This window comes from Rhyacophila brunnea, unplaced genomic scaffold (assembly GCF_057557595.1).
Source record: "Rhyacophila brunnea isolate RB1 unplaced genomic scaffold, BYU_Rbru_1.0 scaffold_4, whole genome shotgun sequence".
Lineage (NCBI taxonomy): Eukaryota > Metazoa > Arthropoda > Insecta > Trichoptera > Rhyacophilidae > Rhyacophila > Rhyacophila brunnea.
In genome coordinates, this window is record NW_028233068.1 from 15,187,500 (window position 1) to 15,211,749 (window position 24,250).

General features: G+C 34.3%; 1 protein-coding gene across 1 annotated transcript in view; it reads left to right on the plus strand.

Annotated features, from left to right (window-relative positions):
- LOC147066954 (calpain-B-like) overlaps positions 1 to 18,910 on the plus strand; it is a 36,531-nt gene extending 17,621 nt beyond the window's left edge. Inside the window, exons 7-20 of the mRNA XM_085954764.1 lie at positions 3,922 to 4,056; positions 4,175 to 4,343; positions 4,875 to 5,053; positions 5,242 to 5,355; positions 6,952 to 7,058; positions 7,309 to 7,415; positions 9,183 to 9,358; positions 10,920 to 11,027; positions 11,117 to 11,190; positions 13,581 to 13,682; positions 14,552 to 14,679; positions 15,306 to 15,427; positions 15,592 to 15,665; positions 18,819 to 18,910. Of these exons, the coding sequence (XP_085810890.1) occupies positions 3,922 to 4,056; positions 4,175 to 4,343; positions 4,875 to 5,053; positions 5,242 to 5,355; positions 6,952 to 7,058; positions 7,309 to 7,415; positions 9,183 to 9,358; positions 10,920 to 11,027; positions 11,117 to 11,190; positions 13,581 to 13,682; positions 14,552 to 14,679; positions 15,306 to 15,427; positions 15,592 to 15,665; positions 18,819 to 18,910 (1,687 nt within the window). The remainder of the gene's footprint in view (positions 1 to 3,921; positions 4,057 to 4,174; positions 4,344 to 4,874; positions 5,054 to 5,241; positions 5,356 to 6,951; positions 7,059 to 7,308; positions 7,416 to 9,182; positions 9,359 to 10,919; positions 11,028 to 11,116; positions 11,191 to 13,580; positions 13,683 to 14,551; positions 14,680 to 15,305; positions 15,428 to 15,591; positions 15,666 to 18,818) is intronic.
- The last annotated feature ends 5,340 nt before the right edge of the window (positions 18,911 to 24,250 follow it).

Genomic DNA, 24,250 nt, shown 5'->3' on the forward strand with positions numbered 1-24,250 from the left:
CTTAAATCGCGTACGTCTAAAATACAAATGGACGAATATGAAAAAAGACATCAAAGATTACATTAAACAATGTGAATCTTGTCAGAAAAATAAAATCTCTCGAAATAACCTTAAACAGAACTTAAGAACAGTTAAAATCGGCGATAAAATATATTTAACCAATAACGCCTCTAAAATAAATAAATCAAAAAAAAAAATTATCTCCTAATTTCCAAGGACCTTACGAAATTGTCAAGGTTAACAGTCCGTTAAATGTTACAATTCAGGTTCAGAATAAGTTAGTTAAGGTTCACACAAATAGAATTAAGCAAGCTAATTTAGATCCCTCACAATAAATAATCTCATTCAAAGGATTATGTTATTATTTACTTTATTATAATATGTACTAATATTAAGAATTTTATTGTTTTTCTAAATGTAAAAATATATATATATATATATATACCTGTATGTAATATGACTTCAATTGTTCTAAATCTATTTGTCACACATCACAATCTATTGTTCACAACAAAATCTATTTTCGAAACCCAATGTATTAATATGATTATAATTTCTTTTAACCAAACTCATGGTAAAAATTGTGTACCATAAGTTTATTCTTTTGAAGGGAGGTGTTATGTGCCATTCAAATTTGTACCGTTAGTTTGTCAACCGGCGGGTTCGACCGACTCAAACATGTTACATCTTGTTAGTTTCTTAAATTTTTTGCATCATATTTATTGTTTCCTTCCTAGAAGTATTCCAGAATAACAACACACTCTTCAGTTGGACTCCTTACAGGAAACACGTATTGTACTTAGTAATATTCAACCTTGTATTAGTATACCAGTAATTTTCTATTATGTGATTTTGTGTTATAAATCGGAAATAAAGGAAAACGTTAAATATAATTAATAATATCTTTTAATAATTCCAACCCATAACAGTGGAGAGAACTTTTACTTAATTTTTGTTTGTAAATTTGTTTAAAAAAAAATATAGGAATATCCTTTAATAAAAATGTACGACTATCATAATATCTGTATTGTATGTAGGTACCTATTATCATTTCCATGGCAATAATAATGTGAGTAGGGAAGGACAAACAACATAGATTGAATCGTTTAGAATAAGTAGGTACTAACAAATTAGGTACCTATCTGTCCAGTGCGGACATCTAATTATCTTAGGTGGTGTTAGTCATAGATTATTAAATAAATACGGTGGTAGATGTATATTACAATAATGGTAACCAAAGCATCACCATTGTAACATAACATGCATACAATACAATATAATTCCTTATAATGTTGAATATAGTAGGTACTAATTAATGACAATTTTATATTATTCTATAAGAATCGCGCTTAGCAACCTGAGTTTCACCTTCCGTCATGTTTTATCTTATATAAATGAAAATGACACACCATTGGTAATTTAATTACAAATAATGCTATGTTTACGTTGTTTGGATGACTTGAAACTTTTATTAGATGTAGGTACGGCCTTATGCCCCTTATAGTGGATAAGGTTCAAAATAAATCTTTGAGAATCCTTTAAAGCTGTGTGGATAGTGGATACTATCCATGGTTTTATCCGATTGATTTCTCAAGACGTATGCTTACATACTGTATTCTGAAAGTTAAAAAGAGAGCTAGGTATTTAGGCTACGTACTTTTTCCAACTTATATCTACCCAGTACAAATGAGAACTCTGCCATTATTGGTACTTAGTATTGATTTTATTATATATTATTTTATAACTTTCTTGATAATCTAAGTTGTTTGTTCTGCCAAGGTGCAATAATTGCTAATGATAATTGGTCAGGAAATAACTATGTTCAACCAAATCGCTTCGGATAATCGTATATTCCACCTGCGTGAGAACGAGTTTATGTGAACGCTATTTTATAAATTCTTGGTATAGGTAGGCACTTACTGTTTTTTCTAATACTATTTCTTTATTTTTTAAACACTATTTTAATACTATTTCTTGATGTTTGATATTCTGTGCTCGTATTTAAATGGAATTTGTAAAATTTTCTATAAGTACGTAAATATTTTTTTAATTTGAATCTATAAGGTACTTATGTGGATATGTTGTTTGTTATGACTAATTAATTACAAACTTATCTATCCCAAATGAGACAGTAAGTTATAATCAGTGACGAGTGGTGGTAGAGGTATCATGCACTGGTTATAGTGGTAGATAAAGTAAAAATAAAGAATAATACAATTTTTGACGGTATACTTTGTTAAAACAAGATTATTTCGCCTGCGGCGCTGACAATCCTTACCAACCTGCCCAATATAGATCCACGTAAGAAGTTTAAAGTTTATTGTTGCATTTTTATATCAAAAGTACGTACGTACGTAAAGAAAGGATTAGCATAAGTACTTAGTTTCGGAAAATTATACAGCGTTCCTGTTCGTGAAATTTTCCATTTCGAGCACTGCAATCGATTCGTTAGAAAATTTAAAAGGCAACCTCTATATAATTATACCAAAATCTATAAAAAATACGTATAAAATATGTTCTTCAGAATAATACATAATAGTGCACTAAGTGTGCACATTTTTAACATTCAAAAATATCAAAGAAAAGGTGGCGTCAACAAAAAAATTCCCATTACGTCCATTAGGCCAGTGCTTCTCAAACTTAAAAGCGCATACATCTAGGTTAGGCTAGGTAGAAAAGGTTTTTCCGTGGAGCCGCGTAATTTTTGTACATGGAAAAAATAAAGTGACCTACCCAGGCAAAGTGCCACCCTTAAGCATACGTATAGTGCTTCTCCCTTTTATTTTTAGTTTCAAATTGTCAGCAAATTCGTTAGTTGGTTATTTTATTATATATTTATAAACAGACAAATACACCAAAAATCTTTAAATTGAGATACACACCTTGTACTGTGAATTAGGGCATTTCCACAAAACATACTTTGGAGTCACCCTTGTTAAAAAATTGTCTGTGCGATAAACCACGAGCTTTTCATGAATACTCAGAATTGTAGTATACAAATAAACACATCCAAAGGTATTGTATTTTAATAATCGACATTCGTATGAGATCCAATACAATCTGCGCATCTATTCCATACACAAGACTGCTATCGATCGCTATCGGTCGCCATCGGCAGCTATAGAGGGTAGTTTTGTATCGAAGTATTAGCACTTATTGTAACAATTACAATAAGTTGGTTGTAGTTGTTACAATAAGTGCTTTGACAGCACCTCTCTTGGGTGTGCTAAATTTTAGATCGAGATAGACAGTTTTGACTGTTTAGAGTGTTTAGACGGCTAACTTATTGTAACAATTATAATACTTCGATACAAACATAATATGAAAAACTACCCTCGATAGCTGCCGATAGCAGTCTTGTGTATAGCATAGATGCACTGGAACACTTTGCTAAATTGCCAAAAATACTATTCAAACCATTCCTGCCACCGAAAGGTTACCTTACATTCACTTCGGGTTTTTTGCGTGTGTCAGACTAGCGTGAAAATTCTGTCTCTGTCGAATAGTGGAGGGCACATACGAATCGTTCCGCGGGCGCCATGGTGCCCGCGGGCACGGGGTTTGGAACGCCTGCCTTACAATATCACATTTACCTATCTATCCTACTACTACTACCTACCCATCTATCTAAAAACAGAATGGCGTTCATTTTTTTCCAAATAAACTTCAATAACTTAGGCCCAGGGTTGGGATTCCTTGTTCTCTAGTGATGATAACTACTTTAGACGGACTTGTATTGAAGTTGGATAACAGTATGACAGTGACGGCAAAACAGGGTCTCCCTGCCTTTGACCGTTAATGTTACCTATTCAAAATATGTGAAACTTCATTCTGCGATTAAGTACAATTTTAAAATCTTAATAGTTTTATTATTTGTTAATTTTTGTCATATGAATATAAGATATTTTTCTTATGTTCCAGATTCTGGCAATTCAACCATTGGGTGGATGTTGTTGTGGACGACAGACTTCCAACTTACGGAGGCCAACTGGTATATCTTCGCTCCAATGAGAGAAACGAGTTCTGGGGTGCCTTACTCGAAAAAGCATATGCCAAGTACCTATACCAAGTCAAAAAATATGTTACAGTATTTTAATGCGCCACAATATTAAGAAAAATTGACTACCTACTTATTTATTTTATATTACATAAATATTTTTTTTTAAATTTTCAGACTCTATGGATCCTATGAAGCCCTGGTGGGTGGATCATTTTGTGAGGCCATGGAGGATTTCACGGGAGGCATAACTGAAAGTTACGAGATGAACAACGTTCCCACAAACCTTCACAGCATCCTGACGCACGGTTACCGACGTGGCTCGTTCATGGGAGGCGCTATTGAGGTAAGCTGCAACATCGTTCCAATAATTCAGTTTTGGGTTTCATATTATTTCAATTTTATTTTCCTGGAATCACTGAAGTCTGCAGGAGTAGAAGCCACATTTTCCGACTTATACGGTCATTAGACTGCTGTGGAAAGCATCAGGTCAGTCGCAAAGGGGTTTGAAAATTTTCGCAGCCGTTTATGGAGAAACCCCGCCACATATTGAGAACATATTTCGTCAAGGCCCACTCTGGTCAGGCCATGTCACGACACTGTAAACTAGATGGTAAGGCTAGTTATTGGTCATACTTCGAATGCGATATTGTAAATTGTTTGTAGAAAATGATGATTATTGCATATTACATTAAAAACAGAATACATAATGCATCGCTAAAAATGTCTACATCTCTAGGGAGTGCATTGACTAGCCGCACAGCCCTCGCTATTGGTGCCTGGTGAGCCTGACATGAGGAAACAGCTTTCCCCCAAATTGAATAATTCATTAAGTGGGTAGGTAGTTTAGCACTAGTATATTTTGATTGCCTTTCAGCCACACGACACCATCCTGGAGGCTGTGACAGAAATGGGTTTGGTGCGTGGACACGCATATAGCATTACCCTAGTGACATCTATCAAGATCACTATCGACGGCTGCCAAGAAAAGATCCCTCTTCTCAGGTTGAGGAACCCCTGGGGACAAGGCGAATGGAAAGGACCATGGTCTGACAAGTTAGTCCTACTTATTTTTTTATTATTATTTCTGATCTTTTAAAATATGGACAGTGGAAATTACACACAATTAAATTACATAGGTATGTACTTTATGCGATTATTAATTAAATGAAATTTCCGTTTCACTTCAAAAGTATATGTAAATTAACTTTATAATAATTATACTTGTTTTCTTGTTATTTTAGATCACTTGAGTGGCGTAATGTCCCTGAAGCAGAAAAAAAAGAGATCGGCTTAACTATTAAGGAGGATGGCGAGTTCTGGATGTCTTACAATGACTTTATCGCTCAATTTACCACGTAACCAAATACCTCATCATATATTTTTTTTTCAAATTTACAGTAGAACCTCGATATAACCGAATAATGCGGGTGAGGAGTGCCCGTTAAAGCCAAAAGTCCGTTATATAAAAACGGTGACGTCCCTAGCCAAAATACCGCCCCTACGCAGCGCCAAAATGCCACCCCATTTTTATACAGTATTTTTTTATCATCCTTCCATGACTCCAACATCTAAGAAATAATGTGTTGTATGGATACATTACTAACAAAATATATACCACTAAATTTAATTTAAATGCCAGCTCTACTTCAATAGACAATATTGCGAGTCCACGGTTTTCAGATACATTTAAATATACACCTGACAACTTTCAAAACTCGCGAGTGACTGGCAAAAATATTTGGATAAATTAATTAGGTAAATATGTTCCTACCGATAATAAATTCAAATATAATTCTCAAATCTGCACGTGTCATTGCTGGTCATTAAGGATGTGATATCCAAGGACAACGGAAGTGATCTAGACATCGCAAACCCGAAAAAGAAACACTCAGGTTAAACAGTCTATGTTAATTTACATTTTGTTTCCAACCAGTGACCTTTTTTATTAGAGATATATTTCTGCGATTACTAAGTTTAGGTACCTATTTATATATTATATACCTAATGATTCTTCTCGATTTGCCACCCTTCGAGTAACTGCCGCCCCCAAGTGACGCTCAATCTGCCTACCCCCACAAGACGTCACTGTATAAAAACACAAACCAAATCCTGTTTATTTGTCTTCGAATGATATATCCAAAACACACCCGTTGTGTAGTGTCGTTAGTGTTCAATGTCGACACGCTTGCTTTCGGTAATCCTGCTTTGAAAAAATAATCAAGTTTTCTTTGCACTTTTGAAGTCTGCTGTTTTTTATACCTAATAAACTTTCTAAAATTACTAAAATGCGTGTAATATAGTTAAATTTCATTATCTGACGAATGGTCAATGATTAATGTTATTTGATTACTACGCGCGAAACATTGTTTGCAAACGGTGACATTCGTATTTAAACATGTGCAGGGGTAGTCAACCTTTTTATACCTAGCGCCCACTTTTGTATCTCTGTTGGTAGTAAAATTGTCTAACCGCCCACCGGTTCCACAGTAATGGTGATTTATAAAGTAGAGAAGTAACTTTACTTTATAAAATGTTACAGCAAGTTAAAGTTTATATTTAATACTAATTACCTACCAAATACTTTACCAAATAATTACCTACCAAAGACTTTCGATTAGTTTGGCAGAATAAATCTTTATAAAAACAACTTACTATAGTTAAATCCATCATTTTATTTATACTTCGCATACATAAATAGTATATTTTCTGAAATTTAAATTGTCACGGGGAATTTTATGAAAACATAATGAAAATGTTTTTAAAACCCCTACCGCCCGCCATGAAAGCTGGAAGGCCCACTAATGGGCGGTAGGGACTAGGTTGACTATCCCTGAGTATAGCATTAAGAGGATATTTTAACAATTTTCACATTTTGTACGTTATATCCGAAGTCCGTTGTGGTGTGAACTGGTGTTTGGAATATTACGGAAAACCTTTCATACTTATTCCAGTTTGGAGATCTGCAATTTGACCCCTGACTCTATGAACCCTGACGACATCCCCAAGGGTTGCAACAAGAAATGGGAGATGAGCATCTTTGAAGGAGAGTGGGTCAAAGGTATGAACTATTATTCCGTTTGTAGTTCACATAAGTGCAAATAAATCAGAACATAATATGTCATATTATGTTCTTATTTCTGTTAAGAAAAAAATCGGCGGGCCCCCTTACCTATCGCTAACTTGATTTTCTTACCCCCCCCCGCATTAAAACAACAACAATAGTAATTAATTATCATGGATACATTTTAGATATGGACCCATCTCCGTGTGCGTGTCTGCATAACTGATTTTACCGACAACTGTTTCAGATGTAACTGCAGGAGGTTGCATAGAATACCTGGACACCTTTTCGCGGAATCCTCAGTACAACTTGACTCTCACAGATCCTGATGAAGACGACGAGGACTTGTGCACGGTATGTTATTATTTATCAATAATTACTTGAAAGGCCATCATTATGCATCCCATTGTGTGTGTGATAATTGGGGATAATTAATTAATACCAACGTTTCTTTTTATAAAATTGCGTGACATTTTTCTGAAATAAAAATATAATTTATAACACGATTACGTATATTTTAGGACGGCGTGCTACTCCTGCATTTGATAAATGTCATGTGCGAAAAGGTGTGAGGATGTATGATGCACATAGTTGTTGTCTAATTTATTGAATTCTAGTGATGGCTGTTATAGCACGGTTTAACCAGGCTGCTATATTTATTAAAAATTAGTAATTAACAATAATTTTATCTTGTTAAAATACTTTATTGGATTCAATTAATTGACAATTATTGTAAAATCGCGTATCTAAAAATATAACTTACCGGTCTGAAACGTCTGAAACAAGATTCCTTTGCAATATCGGCATTACATCTATATATTATAATCATTACAGTGTGATATTATAAATAAATAAAAAATCACTAATCTAATTAATAAACATACTGTTTATTTATTAGATTAACAGTCATTAGAAAAACCAGTTAATGAACATATTTAAAGTTGCGGCACAAAAAAACATAGAAATAAAATGATATCTTACCTTTATATTCTTCGGTTACCTCAGAAAATTGAATTAAAAAAGGATTGGGTAATATATGCAGAGAAACCAGATATAAAGTCAATTAAAATGTTGCACCACGTACACCCTTAGTAGAGCTGGGAACAAAACCTCTTCACCAAAAAAGTTGACTGAACGTCATCCCGCCATTTATTTAGTTAAACCATGCAAATATAATTCTAACTGCCGTATATTAACTGCGTATCATGAATTTGCCATATACTTATATCATTGTGCAAATGTGTAAGTAGTGTCTGTAAAAACTGTGATTATGATACTTAAAGCAGTTCAACACGTGACTTGTTGTTTCCTTTTTTTAATAAATGTGTACTTAGTGTGGTTTGTGGTTATCGTTATTTCATTTATTCGCCTACCTATATATGCAACCTACACTGTTTCTGGATTAACCATAATACTAAAACTAATGTCATATGCATAGATATAGTAAAGAAACCAATCTGGGTGATTCTATATAAAAATGCTACTAAATAAAATAAATTAAGCCAAGGAGGATCCTACGAATCGATAATTTTGAACACATTGCACTACCCGCTATTTTTATTTTTTCAAATGGGACGAACCGTTATACGACCATGCCGATGGCATGTTACAATTATTGCATTTTCAATCAATCCCTGATTCGGTTTTGGTTTTATTGAAGATCTTTTGGTGGGTTATAAGAAAAACAATTAAAACTTCAATAAAAAAATTGACCACTAATATCGCCTGGCAACATCGACATTATATATCTTTGTGACCCCTAGAACCTATTCCAATTGTCAGAATGCGTTCCGCATATTATGTATACGAAAAGTCAATGGGATCCTGCACTAATAGCTTGTTCCTGCGTGTGAAGTTGTTTTCATATGGATATAAGTGTTGCGTATAAAAAATCCCTACTTGAGAAAAATATCACCCATTTCTTATGAGTTTAAAATAATCGAGTTTTGTTCATTCATTGGGGGTGTTCATTAACTGGATGGACCACCCTACTGTGGGAATTCAGTCAATCATAAATGTACTTATTGATTCATGTCTTCTAATAATATTTGATAACATAGTGTTTCTGAAATCTTTTGTTGGTGGTTAATATTGCTATAAGTAATTATATTAATATTCCAGGTAATTATAGCACTTATGCAAAAGAATCGTCGCTCAGCCAGTCTGAATTGCATGGAGATCGGCGTTGCCGTATATAGACAGACAGAAGGACAGCATCCTTTGCACTCGGAGTTCTTTAGGACCAACAGGCCCGTTCAGACACCGAAATTCATAAATTCCAGAGAAGTCACCGGCAGGTTACAACAGACTATTATTTTATATCATTTTTTTACGTAAACTTACTAAGTATTAAAAAAGATGTCAGTAAATTAGCATTTTCACTTCTGTGGTATGGGTCCAGTCGGGAGAATCTCTTGTGAATGGCCTCTGCAACGAGCACGGAACGTCGAGGAAAGAAGGAGGAAGAACACGCAGCAAAAACCCAAAAATCGATTATGATAACAAACAACCGTAAAAGTATTATAATATTATTATCGCTTCCCTCCAACGATTGTTTGACATATACCTACATATAAAATAGGATATATATTTAAAAGCACCCATAAGTATTTTATTATTAAATTTATAGATGCTCTCATCGTGAAAAAGAGATTAAGAAATAGCTACCTAAACTTAGTAATAACGAAAATATCTTTTCATTAAAAAAAACCAGCTCACTGGTTTTATCGGGTTCACGATATCTAGTTTATTTCCGTTGCCCTTCGACGTCCTTGGCGACCAGAAACAACACGTGCAGATTTGCAAATAATTAGTCTGATATTTTGTTAGTAATGTAACCATACAACACATTTCTTAGATATTGGACCCGGAGATGAAAGGATGATAAAAATACTGTATAAAAAATGAGGCGGCTGCCTTAGGGCGGCATTTTATCTAGGGACGTCATTGTATACAATTTTGATAACCGGACAAAACAGAATATGAAGAAACAGAACTGTGCTAAGGTGAAATGTTTTACGTACAATTTACATGTAACCATAACAGATTTTAATATTAGTCATCCGCCCATCGATAGCCCATTGAGTCCTTGCACTGGATCAAACACATATTGCACAAAACAACATGCACCCAGGGCTCGAAGTAGACCGGAACGCACGGAGCGCCGTTCCTGTTCGTGAAGTTCTAAAAGATACCGTTCCGGCTCATGGATTCTTTGATAATTGCGTTCCGTTTCATGTTATTGAGTTAATATTGCATGTAACTGATTCGTGGGAAAAAAAAATAAATTTAAATTAAAAATGATTAGTCCTACAAAGTCTATAATATAATATAGGCTGTTCGGATTTCAGATGTGTTTACAAAAAGGGCTAAAGAAATCTCTTTGGCTAAAGGGGATACGTGTCCAGGACCTTAAATTAGTAGGTCTCCGGAACCTGAAAAATAATTTGAAATCACAAAAGTACATTGCAGCGAAGGAACACACAAATGTACGAGCTTCTAAAATTTTTAAGATAAGAGCCCAATTCTAAGAAAATTGACGAAAAATAAGTGATTTTGCAAAAATGAGTAGTGTACCCATTTAAAAAAAAACTACATTTTAATGTTGTATTGGGGGGGGGACATGTGTATTAGCGCAGAGCCCTACATACCAACATAATTTGATATTTTTGAATGATTATTCAGCGCTCCGGTTCGTAAGATTTTCTATTTCGAGCACTGCATGCACCTTTTGTCAACTGCTAGGGATCGAAGATGGCTTCATAGATGGGCGCCTTAGCAACTATTTCCCTGTGGGCTATTATATTATTTAGGCAGGTAAGTACGAATAAAAATAATGATTTTTGTGGTATTTTACAGGTACAAACTGCGTCCTGGTACATATTGCGTTATCCCTAGTACCTTTGAACCAAATAAAGAAGGACAATTTTTGCTCAGAGTGTTCACTGAGACTTCCAGCAATGTCACGTGAGTCCCATTGTCAGATGATATTTGCTATATAATATTATATTGTTCAATCGTTGGATTCTACATAATATTAATTATTTCTTTTTTAGTGAGAACGATGAACAAAGTGGTATTGGAGAACTTGATGAAAGGGTAAGTAATAAAAACCAGCATAATAACGAGCGTTCATTTTCAGTGGCAATTTTTTTTATGCAAATGACGCAATTGATTCTTCAGAAAATTTAAAATGGAGACCCCAAATAGTTTATTCCAGTCGGAAAATTATTAAATTATTATACAAAAATTGAAAAAGATGAGTATTTCTCACAAATTGATAGTTTTTATACTTCTTTTGGCGCGTTTGGGAAATTAGATCAGAGTGTATTTTTGGCGTGTGACATGTAACACATAATTTAGTTTTTCACACGAAAAAAAACGCACTCGATTGGATTCGAACCACCGATTGTTCGGTTATCAGCCGAAGGCAGTACATTTTCGCCACAGTATGATACTGCAATCGTGACGATTATACATAATAATATTATAGTTTAGAATTGTTCCGTTGCCTAGGCAGCGAATTTATTATTGTCGGTCATTTGCAATTCCTAACGTAAACAAACGCTTAAACGTCAGATAGACAGTTGGTACTTTAAAAATAAAAACAACGAGAAACCATTATATAATTTAGTAATAAAAGTTAAAGTATATAGAAATAAACCAATGGCGTTCCAATAAGCGGTCCTTTAGAGTGTGTAATTTAACAAGATAATTAAGAACTAGTCAAAGAATCTAGTTTATCACAAGTTTTGTTACGCCAAAGAAGTATAACTTCTAACGCGCGTACATAAATACACACACCGATATATTTTTTTAATAATGACGATTTAGATTTTACAGAACAAACTCTCAATTACCGTGCAACAATGTTAAATCGGGTAATTAAATTAAGTCGGGTAAAAATTAGGTTAGGAATTGCCAACATTATAATAATATTATACCTACTTACTTACATCGTCTATAATGGAATCTGTGGACAAGATTTTTTTTCGCCTGCAGTGCTAGGTTGTATATATTATGTATTTTTAAAGAGGTTGATAAAAGGTACCTATATTATTGTGATTCACTTACTTTCATTATATTTCCGACCGACCATGTCCGATCCTAATAAGATCATATAGGCCTCCATAGAGTGGAGGTTTATATTAACAGATTTTGTTTTTACGAGAAATGGATGTCAGCCACTTGCTCAACCTATTAGGTTCGTACTCTGACTCATACACAAATTTAAAAACAATAGCTGTGCTTGCCAAACCCAGGATTCGAACTTTGGACCCACGACGCTATAGGCCGACGTTTAAGCCGCGCGGCCATCGTGGGTGTATATGGGTGCATAATAATATGAAAGTTACGTATTAAGTATGTTGTATACTACATGGCGGCGTTTTTTAGTGGACTTCAATAGGAATTGATGATATGGATGCTGGGGGTTATACAAAGACTCTCAGGCACTGGCCTTTAATGTTGATAAGGCGGGCACCCTGGGCTGATTCCTCGTTCTTGCACTCAATCCCTAGTACTATCACTCAATGATAACTTCTTGTTGAGACACTCTGTAGTTTATTGCATGCCATAGATGGTTGGGTAATGAGCTTATAATAGTTCATGAATAGGTGATTGACGCGGCATTGGGCGAACCGTAATTCGTAATTGAATGACTTACTTCTTTGATGACGCTAGGGTCAAACGAGTGCACGTCTTGATGCGTTTATGGTCTGAAGATAACTCAATTGTTTATAACATGCTTGGACGCACTACAATCATTATGTGGGTAGGTTATGAATTTAGTCTGGGATTAGCGCTAACATTATTGGCCCAAACACTACATTATTAAATATTATGTGTAATGTATGTACCTATGTACTGTGGTAACATAATTAAATATGATTGAACCACATTTGTATAATTTATATAAAATCAAAATAATAAATCGTTCGTATGCATGGATTTATTTGGAAATTGAAAATTCGATTGTTATTATTTTTATCGTAGGTGCCTCAAAATCAGTCCGTGCGTTGTGCCTCTACGTCACTAAACGCGTCGCTGCTCATTTCCATTTCAATGTTAAACCAAGTACACACGCACGTTCTTACTCGATGGTTTTACGCTCATTCGATCATGTCTCAATGTGTGTACCATCTCGCTCGATGCTTTTTTGTTCGATATCAAGCAAACGGCTCGATGCAAAAAAGATTCAAGGTCTGTAATTCTTGCTCGATGCTCGACAGAAATCCGCTTGAGTATGACTCAATGTGTGCGCTTTGACCGGGCGTGTGTGTGTACGCTACGACGAGCATGCTTCCAAGTCAGTCAGAAACCGTCGAGCAAGAACGTGTGTGAGTAGGTACTAGGGCACTAGGCTATAGAAATTGGCACGAGTAGAATTACCAGAAAAATTCGTTTTATTAAAATTAAACCATTCTCAATTTTATTATTAATGTTTAGCGGCGACGAAGCTTCTTTATCCTTGTTATACCTACTTGATACAGGTAAAGGCCAACAGTCTTTATACGACAGCAACCCCAGATCCCATGAGACAGCTTTTCCTCAAGTTGGCGGGAGACGACGGCGAAGTGGACTATCTACAGCTCAAGAAGACCCTCGACGAACTGCAGAATGGTCAGTCTCATTTCTTATTTTATTCCTGCCAATACCTATAGTTATTTAGGGAACATAAATACATAATCATGTTCGTATTTTGATTCAATGAATTTACAAACGAAAATAAGGTTGAGTACTTATATTTTTTTTGGTATAACTATTGTTTTCAATAAATAAAGCATATTATAATCGCTTGTCATTTCAAAATACCTCTGGAACAGTGTCTCCCAACGTGGGGCGTACACCCCACCGGGGGTCAATTTGAATGTTTTGGGGGGCAATGTGCAAATCATTAGTATTTGGTACATTTTTGTTGTTGTTAAAAAACGCATTTTCGAAAATATTTTTTTGATATTGCAACCATGACTTTCCGAGAAAATTACTGTGCCATTCCCATCATAGTATTCAGTTGAATGCGGCGCTTTAGCGCTATGAATGATTTGTTACTGAAAAAAGAAATCGTTTTCATATCACAAACTGTGGAGATTTAAGATTAAAATTGACCAAATTAGTACCTCCCATAAAAACTCTTTGCTGCTCACATCACAAGGATCGCACTAATTTTCTTCCGAGTTGTAGGTATATCTAATATAATATACATAGGAACATAGGTACGAGTACCTACTTACGAAAGTTTAATTAAAAATAGTATTGCCTATTTGCAATATTTGCATTTTTTATTTGAAGCAATTATTTTTTTTCAGAATTTGTTAGTAAACTATGAAATTTTGATAGGGAGGGGATATGGAGATCTTTGAAGCGTTGAAGTGGGGAATGGCACAAATAAGGTTGGAAAAAACTGATACAAATGTAGTTGGGATTAGTAAAATTGTATAATGTAGGTACAAGACAATTAGTTGACTAATGGTGTGTTATGATTTGTACAGAAACTGGAAACCAGAGATTCTCCAAAGATATCTGCCGCTCAATGGTTGCCATGTGGGACTCTGACAGTTCAGGAAAACTTAGCTTTGAAGAGTTCAAGTTGCTTTGGGTCGTCATTCATCAGTGGATGGTGCGTAACTATTTTTATATTAATGTTTGCTTTTTCACCAGAATATTAGCGGTGATTTATGATATTATATTTGTTGTAGCGCCAGCGCTCGAAATGGAAAATTTTACGAACCAGAGCGCTCGATAATTTTACGAAAATATTAACACAGTTATCTAATTTTATGTGTATTTTTCAAAAAAAGTGTGTTTGATTTTTTTGTTATATATGGCCTATCTAGCTCAAACGGTCAATTTTTTTTCCACGAGACGGAGCGATAATTTTGGGGATTTTATGAACCGGAGCGGCGCTGCAGTGCGCTCCTGTCCATTTCGAGCCCTGTGTAGCGCTCGAAAGACCAGAGGGCATCAGTTCGTGAAATCCACGAGACTACCGCTTACATAACTTCCAAGCTTCATAAGCTTCCATAACATATTACAATAATATGCTTGATTGGGGTTTTGTTGATCTTTATTTTAGTTTTATTTGAGAAGTGTCTGTAAACCGTAGTAGATTATGTATGCCACCATTTTATTTTAATACCTTGTGAAAATAATAAGTTTTCTGCGTCTGTTGCATACGTAACAGACCAGAGTTGCCAGATGCAACTTACTGTAATGTAATGTTATGAGTTAATCTTTTCATTGCAGGCTGTGTTCAAGTTATACGATCCGACCAATATCGGCAAGATACCTGCTGCCTCTCTCAGAGAGGCCCTCCATTCGGCAGGATATACCCTCAACAAGCACATACTCAATGTTATTGTACACAGGTAACAATAACATTATGTATATACTTTCAAATGTATATGTCTGCAAGAAATAGCTTAAATTGTTAGTATTTTAAAACAATAGTTTAAAGTTGAAGAAATCCGTCTCCAGAAGACGAGGCATGGCCAAACTCTTTGAATTCAATATTATTTTGAATGTTTTTCAGATATTGCTCCCGAAATGGCAACATTGCCATCGATGACTTCATAATGTGTGCAGTAAAACTAAAGACAATGATAGGTTCGTCTATTTTTATTTTTACAATTAGAGAAACGTGGATGTTTCCATTAGATTCATGTTATTGGCAGGGGATTTTTATTTGGCGGGGGGCGACAATTTTGCGTTGGCACCTGGGTGGCAGCCATCCTCAGCGCGGCCCTATTTCTTGGTATATAAAATCTTTATTATGCTCAGATTAAGTTAAATAATCAGATGGAGTGTATGGTATACATGGCCCCCACAAGGGGGGGGGGGGGGGGGCTGACAGGGCTCTAGTCTAGGGGCCCGGGCTCAGAAAGGGCCCAGCGTGACGAGTCGATCGATAAGTGAGATAAACACAGACCACAAATTTGCTCTAATAGTAAAAAAGGCGCTATTTTAGTTAATTAATTATTAATAATTAAAATATTTGATTGAATTATGCAATGTTTAAATGTGTGCCGATACTCGACAACTCCATAATTCAAATAGATGTAACATCCCGGAAGTCCGGGTAGGGGGGGGGGGGAGTCGGGGCCGCACAGCCCGATCCGACCTCCGCACTCAACTTTTCTGGTCGACCTGGCGTTAATGACACCCTTGGTAGCGTGCCGTCGGTCGATACGTGTGAGTCACACGACCAGCTTCCACCCTTCGACTAGCTCAGTGATGTAATTGTTCAGGGCGGTCAATCAAAGCTGGTTTTTGGGTTGGTAGAGCACGTTCAGTGTAAGGTAGTCTTGACAGTTGGGTAAAATATAGGATGATAAAAGTGATGAACGCATCAATTAATCGACGCAAAGGTGAACGGTTTTTTTATTATTAATTATGGTTCACAAAAAGTTACATACACAAGACAACACACATGACACAATTATTAAGTTTACACAGTTTATAAAGTTACAGGCACATTTGAGATTAAAGGTCGGTCAAAAGATTGCTGAATATTAACTAATTTTTCACGAGTAGGTTCATTTATATTTTTATTCGCAGTGATCGCACGGCTACACTATTATTTATAGAAGAGTTATCTAAGTTAATTTCCCGATTATTAAATTATCTAGACACCTCTGGGCGCCTTGTGTAGCTAACGAAAAATGAACAAATCGCGAGTCACGTCACTTAACTGGTATGAGAAGTCGGTACGTACTCGATCACTTTTGACTGACCGGCCAATTCCCGTCGACACAGAAATTGTTTTTAAAAGTAGGTAAACGCAAACAAATTATATTTTTCACAAAGTCGACTCTAAGCGGGACACGAAGTCCATAACGGATCGAAGGCTTGGGTTTTACTGCCTTGCCAGATTGGTTATGTCTCCTTTTTTGGCTTTATCGCTGTCCCTCTCGATCTACCCCTGAACGCTCATCCCTCTCTGTCATTCTCGCCTGCGGCAGAATGCTTGGCCTTTACCTGGGTTTTACCTTAAGGGTCGCCCAGGTCACCTTTTAGCTAGGTAGTCGAGAGTTACAGTGATTTCGGGGAAATCGAGCCCAAAAGAAACAACATTAGGTATCTTAATACAAATACGATTTAAAACTAAAGTTATTTCCTTTGAGTCTCGATCATACCAATCTCACATGTCCAATCTTTATCTCCCTATCTAGCAATTTGTACATTTTTTTAGTTAATAAATAAAAGTACAGAGCATTCTATTCATCGAGCGGCGATAGAAGGACATTTAGCTTGGCGGACTATAAGAAACATGAATGTGGCATCCATATCTTTGCTCGTACTTTACCCTAAAGGGGTCCTCCATACACGTAGAAACGTGGAGGTATCAGATGTATATAAAATACAAAAAATCGCCAAAAATACACCTTAATTTTACCGCGTACACCATGGAAAACGCTATTGTAGCGCGTCACACTGCCTTTACCCTTAGCGATAGGTAAGGGGCCCGCTTCAGGGTGTGGGGGCCATGATGGTATATATGGTACAAATGTAGATAAATAAATCGGCACCTGCATTGTTGACCTACTGGCAAATTACCAAAATCCAGTAAGAATCTCATTGTGCAATTTACAATTAATAATAACTGTCTTTATAAGCTATCGGTCACCTAAGGTCACCCAGTCTAATAAACTGCAAATATTTCAGCTATTATGCACTTCGTCATCTTCATATTTCGGCTATTCCTATAATCATCAATATATTTACATTATTTTTAAAACGATAGCATTATCCACTAAATACATAATATAATTGAAAAATATCCATCAGATTTCTTTTACCTGCCATAAATTATAAATACACATTGCAAACAGAGTGTCGAGTGTTCCATTTCAGAGTAGACTGTTCCATTGTAGAGTGTTCCATTTCTAACAAAAGAGATAGAGCTAAAAGTATATGCGACAAAGAGAGACATACTCAATTGTAAGAAAGAGGTATGAAAGTAAGGGGTGAGATCAAAATAGTAGGTAATAAAATGCCCTTTTATCATTTTCTGGATAAAACAAATAGTAAATTATGATTATGAAGACATATTATATATGTTTCCAAAAGAAGGATTTTCCTTCTAGCTACATATAATTTTGTCAATATCGTAAGGTAACCCGAAGTGACATCACCGGAACGAACGGAATTTATTAGCATCGTCAAAAGATTAAAAATATCACGTCTGACAGTTAAGGCCATGCATTAGTTGAGGCACGGTCTAAAAAGATCGTTGCTAGGCGATGTGCGGATTGCGGGTCGCGGGTGAAAATGACGCCTGTCAAACGAAATATTATTTCTCATATAAATCCAACATACGTCCATTTTATGTTCTGTTTATTATTCTATTAGTATCAATAATAATATATTCATTGACATGTTTGCTTTTTAAAGTAAATGGGTAAAGTTTTTAGTCATCTTTACACGATTTTAGAATTAATTGGCCCGTCGCCATCACGCAGCAAAGTGACGTGCGTCCGACTCCACGTTCTCTCAATGAATGCGAAGCAAGTACAAATTTTCGTCGCGCATACAGTTGAACATTATTTGGCGTTTCACTGATGCGTCACCTTAACATCCCGGGGTAATTAATTAACTGTCTGAATACAAGACAGCACATTTATCACTTTATTTTATTGATTTTGAAGTGAAGTGATATATTAGATTAAGGGTAGGTAACTTATATTAAGGGAAAATCGGTCTCTTTCTATTCATGTACTAATTATGGACGTTTTCTTTTCGGTTTCTCTCAATTCTTAGATCGTTTCAACAACAGAACGGATCCTCGATCGAATGACATGGCTACGGCGACCTTCACTTTGGAAGACTGGCTGAGAAGAACTATCTACTAATTACTAATAGAACATCTCTGATCGCCGTAAAAAAACATTTTTTTATAAATTAAGGGCTTGTATTTAAATAAAACATTGAGTAGGTACTGCCATCTCCCGTCAAGTCGAAATAGAGAAGATGCTTCCTCTTCTCGCTCAGTATGCTGGTGGTTTCGTCATCGTCTGTCATTTCGGACTTGGGAGTGTACAAAATAACACCGGAATGGTTGAAAATGGTGATTTTTATTTGGAGAATTCCTGGTGCTACATTTTATATAATTTTTTGATGATGGTTCGGGCCTCTTCAGATCCACAGAGGCGACATCCCCAAATGGGGCCATTCGGGGGTGTAACAGTACCTATAAGAAATCGTAAGGAATGCATATTTTTCAATACCTGCAAAATATAAAACTTGCCGAATGATTATTTTTATGTTACCAACAGTAAAATAAATACTTAATAATATTTATTACCTCTACATTACAAAATTAACAATGTCATAATAACTTTGTATGTGTAATTAATAATATGGTCTCTGATGAGAAATACATTGCCTAAAACAATCTATCCTCTAATAGGTATGTTTCTAGATTATGTATGTTCAATAAAGAAACATACATTCTCAAATCTTGTGATTAAATAAAGACAAAATATTTTATGGAAATTATATATATTTTAAAACTGGAATATTTTTTTTACCTACCGATCCGTTTTGATAAAGTTAATTGTTGGTATATAAGAATTGTAAAGTACCTACGTAGGTATTCTCAAAAAGGTTTTATGGCTAATTGACTGCTGGAAGACAATGGGTACCTACAGACCGTAGGATTGTACATATTATTATTATATGAAATAATTAAAAAAATATTTCATTCCTTTTCGTATGTATATTTTGACCTTTTAGATTTAATATAATATAATCACTTTCCAATGATTTCCATCCTGGTTCCGTGAGCATTATAAGGGGCTCCATGAAAATTGTCAAAAGTAAACATAATTATTATCGGTGGATTGAGTAGGTGTAATATAATAATACTGTAATCACTTTTTAAATGTATGATTTTTTACAATGTGATAACATCATAAATAGTTATCTATTATATATATATATATATATATATAATATATATATATGTTTAAAACACACAGCAATATTGTATTTTTGTTTATATATTCAGTTTTTTTGTACCTAGGTATATTAGGAACATATTTAATAATATTAAATTTTACAAAAAACATATTTCTTGTTTTTATTTTCATCTTTCATTTCACTCAAAATAGAATTTTGATTATGCAGTAATCTGGATATGGGACATCTTTGTAAGCAAGAGTTTTCAGTAGATTATGCTGTGAATAATATTATGAATGCAGGGCTCAAAATTGTCGGAGCGCACCGGAGCGCCATTCCGGTTCATGAAATAGGTAAAATTAACTTCCGTCACGTGGAAAATTAATATGACCGTCTGAGGTAGATATGCCATAAATAACAAAAAATCTAACACACTTATTTTTATAAAATATACATAGAATTAGATAACTATGTATGTTATATTTTCGGAAAATTGTCGAGCGCTCCGATTCGTAAAATTTTCTATTTCGAGCACTGTAAGGAATAGTCAAATATGTTGATGAAAACATTATTCTATAGATATCGAGCATAAACATAAATAAAAGTGATGTAAAAAAGAGAACAACCCAATATACTAATTTTCATAAAAACCGTGAAGAGTGGAGCTTACTTTTTGTTTATTGCATAGAAAAATGGCACTAACGATAAATTGAAGTTTGTCTCAGTGATTTGATAGGGAAACCACAAAAGGCTCCATCTGGGATAAGAAAGTTTTTTCTAACATCTTTGGGCAAAGCCCCTTTACCTGGCACAGCTATAAATATATGAAAGAATATACTTTTAGCATTGACCTGGTTGCAGCGCTCGAAATGGAAAAGTTTACGAACCGGAGCGCTCGACAGTTTTCTGAAGATATTTACATAATTATCAAATTTTATGTGTATTGAATAAAAATAAGTGTATTATATTTTCTATTATATGGATTATCTAGCCGTGACGGTTAGATTATTTTTTCCACGAGATGGAGCGATAGTCTTACCGATTTCACGAACAGGAACGGCGCTCCGGTGCGCTCCGGTCCATTTCGAGCCCTGCCTGGTTGTCTTAAATTATCTAACGAATTGAGTTTTTACCATAATCATGCGTGTCATCAGTTTGCTGAGAAACATCACCGTATACCGGTCATCCCTGATTTTGGCAAAATTCATTAATTCGAGAATGAAAACCTAACCTAACCCAACTTAACCTAACCTAACCTAACAAATAATCCAGTATATCGGCTATTATCAAAATTTGTTTGCCGCTGACTTCCTGTAAACCGGATAAACAAGAACCGTGTTTTATTTAGACATGAATTTTATCTCAGTACTATACGACCCAAAGAAGTTGGACCAAAGACATTGCACGTTGCCTACAGACGGAGCACGTAAATGTCAGACAGAAGGCGTTTTGTAGGCCTAATAATATAGTAATCATCCTACAGATGAAGTGGGCCATACTCAGACATAAAAATGCCCCATTGAGTATTTATTTATCAATACTTGCAACCAATTTATGATGAGCGTATTTTCATTATAAAAAGTTCCCGCAATAAAAACTTTATAAGGATTGAGGGTAAGAAAGAATAATGCAAATGGAAGTATTTTATTTTTAATAGAAATACAAAAAACACATAATATTTTGAGAAATTAAACACAAATCGGTTAATAACAATACGTCCATGTTTACAAATGGGTGAATCTTGGAATAAGAAAATATGTGTTTATATATTATTTGTTCATAATAATTGCTAAAATTACATATTATTGTTGTTTAAATAAAACTGTTAAATACAAAACACAGATATGTTGAAAAATAATGACAAAGTTAATTATAAACAAGAAAAAGTTAATTATATTAACTATTCACTCATGTGGGTGTGTATTTTGAAAATATGTTATGAAAGAAAAATATAACATGGGTTTGTTTTCGACATATTGTTTATACATAAATTACTTACTGTTTAATATATAAAATGTGAAAAATAAAAATTAAATTAAATTAAATTGAAATTAAAAAAAAATTAAATAAATAAAAATTTATATAAAATGTTTTATTAAATACAGGTATATGTTGAAAATTTGATTGTATAGTTAATTACAGTAGGTATTTATCTCTTTTGCATAATATTATCAGAGAAGCCCTTCATAATATATTATATGAATATATTCATACAAAAAAAAAACCATTAAGTATAGATATAACAATACAAAATTGCCACTTTATACCTACTCCATTACATGCTTCATATAAATGCATTTTTTATTTGGTACCTATTCCTAAAAATATATTTAACTCTGAAATGAATTATAAATTTATCTAAATAATGAATGTCATTAACTAGCACTAATATTTTTTACTTTGAAAAACAAATCTTATATTTTGGGTTCAAAATAATATTACGAGTACGGTCCTGGCACATGTCATTGGAGAGTAAACATTTTGATGCTTGACATACTTGTTATTGTAACAGATCGGCGCTGTAGGATTGGTTTGTCGAATATACCAGCGCTCGAAATGGAAAATTTTACGAACCGGAGCGCTTGATAATTTTATGAAAATATTAACGTTGTTATCTAATTGTATATGTATTTTTCTAAAATTAAGTTTGTTAGATTTTTTAATATATGACATATTTAGCTCATACGGTCAAATTAATATTTCCACGAGACGGAGCGATAATTTTGGAGATTTTATGAACCGGAACGGTGCTCTGGTGCGTTCCGGTCCATTTCGAGCCCTGGAATAGACCAAATCGTCAGCTGAATGCAAAACTATTCTAACTTACATTTGAAATTTTTGAGGAAAGAGTTTTTTGAAACAACTTACTGAAATTATTTATTATCTTTATGGATAAATGGATGCATCATATTTTAGTAGGATTATTGATGAAAAAAATGGTTCATACACTTGTCCATATAAATAATTAATAACTGAAGTAGGCTGTTTCAAAAAACTCTTCTGTAAAATATTTCAAATGTGAGTTAGAATAGTTCTGCATTCAGCTGACGAAATGTTCAGGAGACGAGAAACAAATTTCTTAATCCTATATTTAAATACATGGAGATATTTAAATTGTTATTTTTACAGCATATGAATGATGTATTCAATAATCTTTAAAGTAATTTAAAGAAAGGGATGGTTCGGTCCATTTAGATACAAAAAAACATTCTGTATTAAAAGGTTGATTTCGACAAAAATGGATATTCGACAAACCAATCCTATAGCGACGAGATGTTTTAGGAAAAACTATCAATGTATAATTAATAATATGCACATATTGTTTCGAAATGCTGTTACTCCTTTGTATTCTTCCATTAATAAACACTTTTTTAGCCGAATAACATCTGAAATCTTTGTAAAATACAATACTCAACATACAACAATATCCGCCATGTTTTTTGTAAAGTAGCAGCTTACAGTAATAACAACAGACTTTTTTTCTGTTTCGTGTTGCTTTATACGTGTTCGTACGAAAATAATGATATGTTCACTCTTCAGAGTCTAATCTCTTTGAGTTGGACCGTCTTTAATATACGACCATATATTTTCAATATTACAACATTTCACGGTGAAGTGTGATACGGAGAACTGCATAGGTACAAATTTCCGGACACGGTACTGAATTGGTACTAATATTTGAGGACATTCCGGAGGCTTTGTGTTTCTTGGATTTCATGGCCTGTGCGTGTCATTAACTCATAAATGATAAATGAAATCGTGCTTCAAATTCTTTTTCTTCTTCTTTTTTTTTTTAAACTGATCCTATCTATTTGAAAGATTGACAGTGTTACTAGTCCACTCATAATTTGTATTTATAAATGAAATTCTAAGCAATTACAAAATAATAATCTTCTCTATAACAACATAAGTGCCTATATGTATGTTTAAAGCAGTCAAAAAGCACATAAGGGTTATAAGTTCTGGTACAAAATTTGTTTTCTACACGCATTAAAGCCAGTGATTCATGAGCTGTATGATGGTAGGTACGTGGCTCCGTGTTGTTGGAACAATGTAAAATCAACGTTTTTAAAATAAATGTAAAAAACATTAAAACTATGAATTTGTCAAATGTATGTTAGAATAACTTGATAAACCAAATTTTAAAAATTAACATGATCATAAAATATTATGTAACAATAAGATGGGATCCTTTGGGAGCTTATATTGGATTTTTAATAAAAAATAGTTTTCTTTTTAATGTTTTTAGATAGGTACGTATTTATTATTTAAAATGATGGCCGACCGGCTTA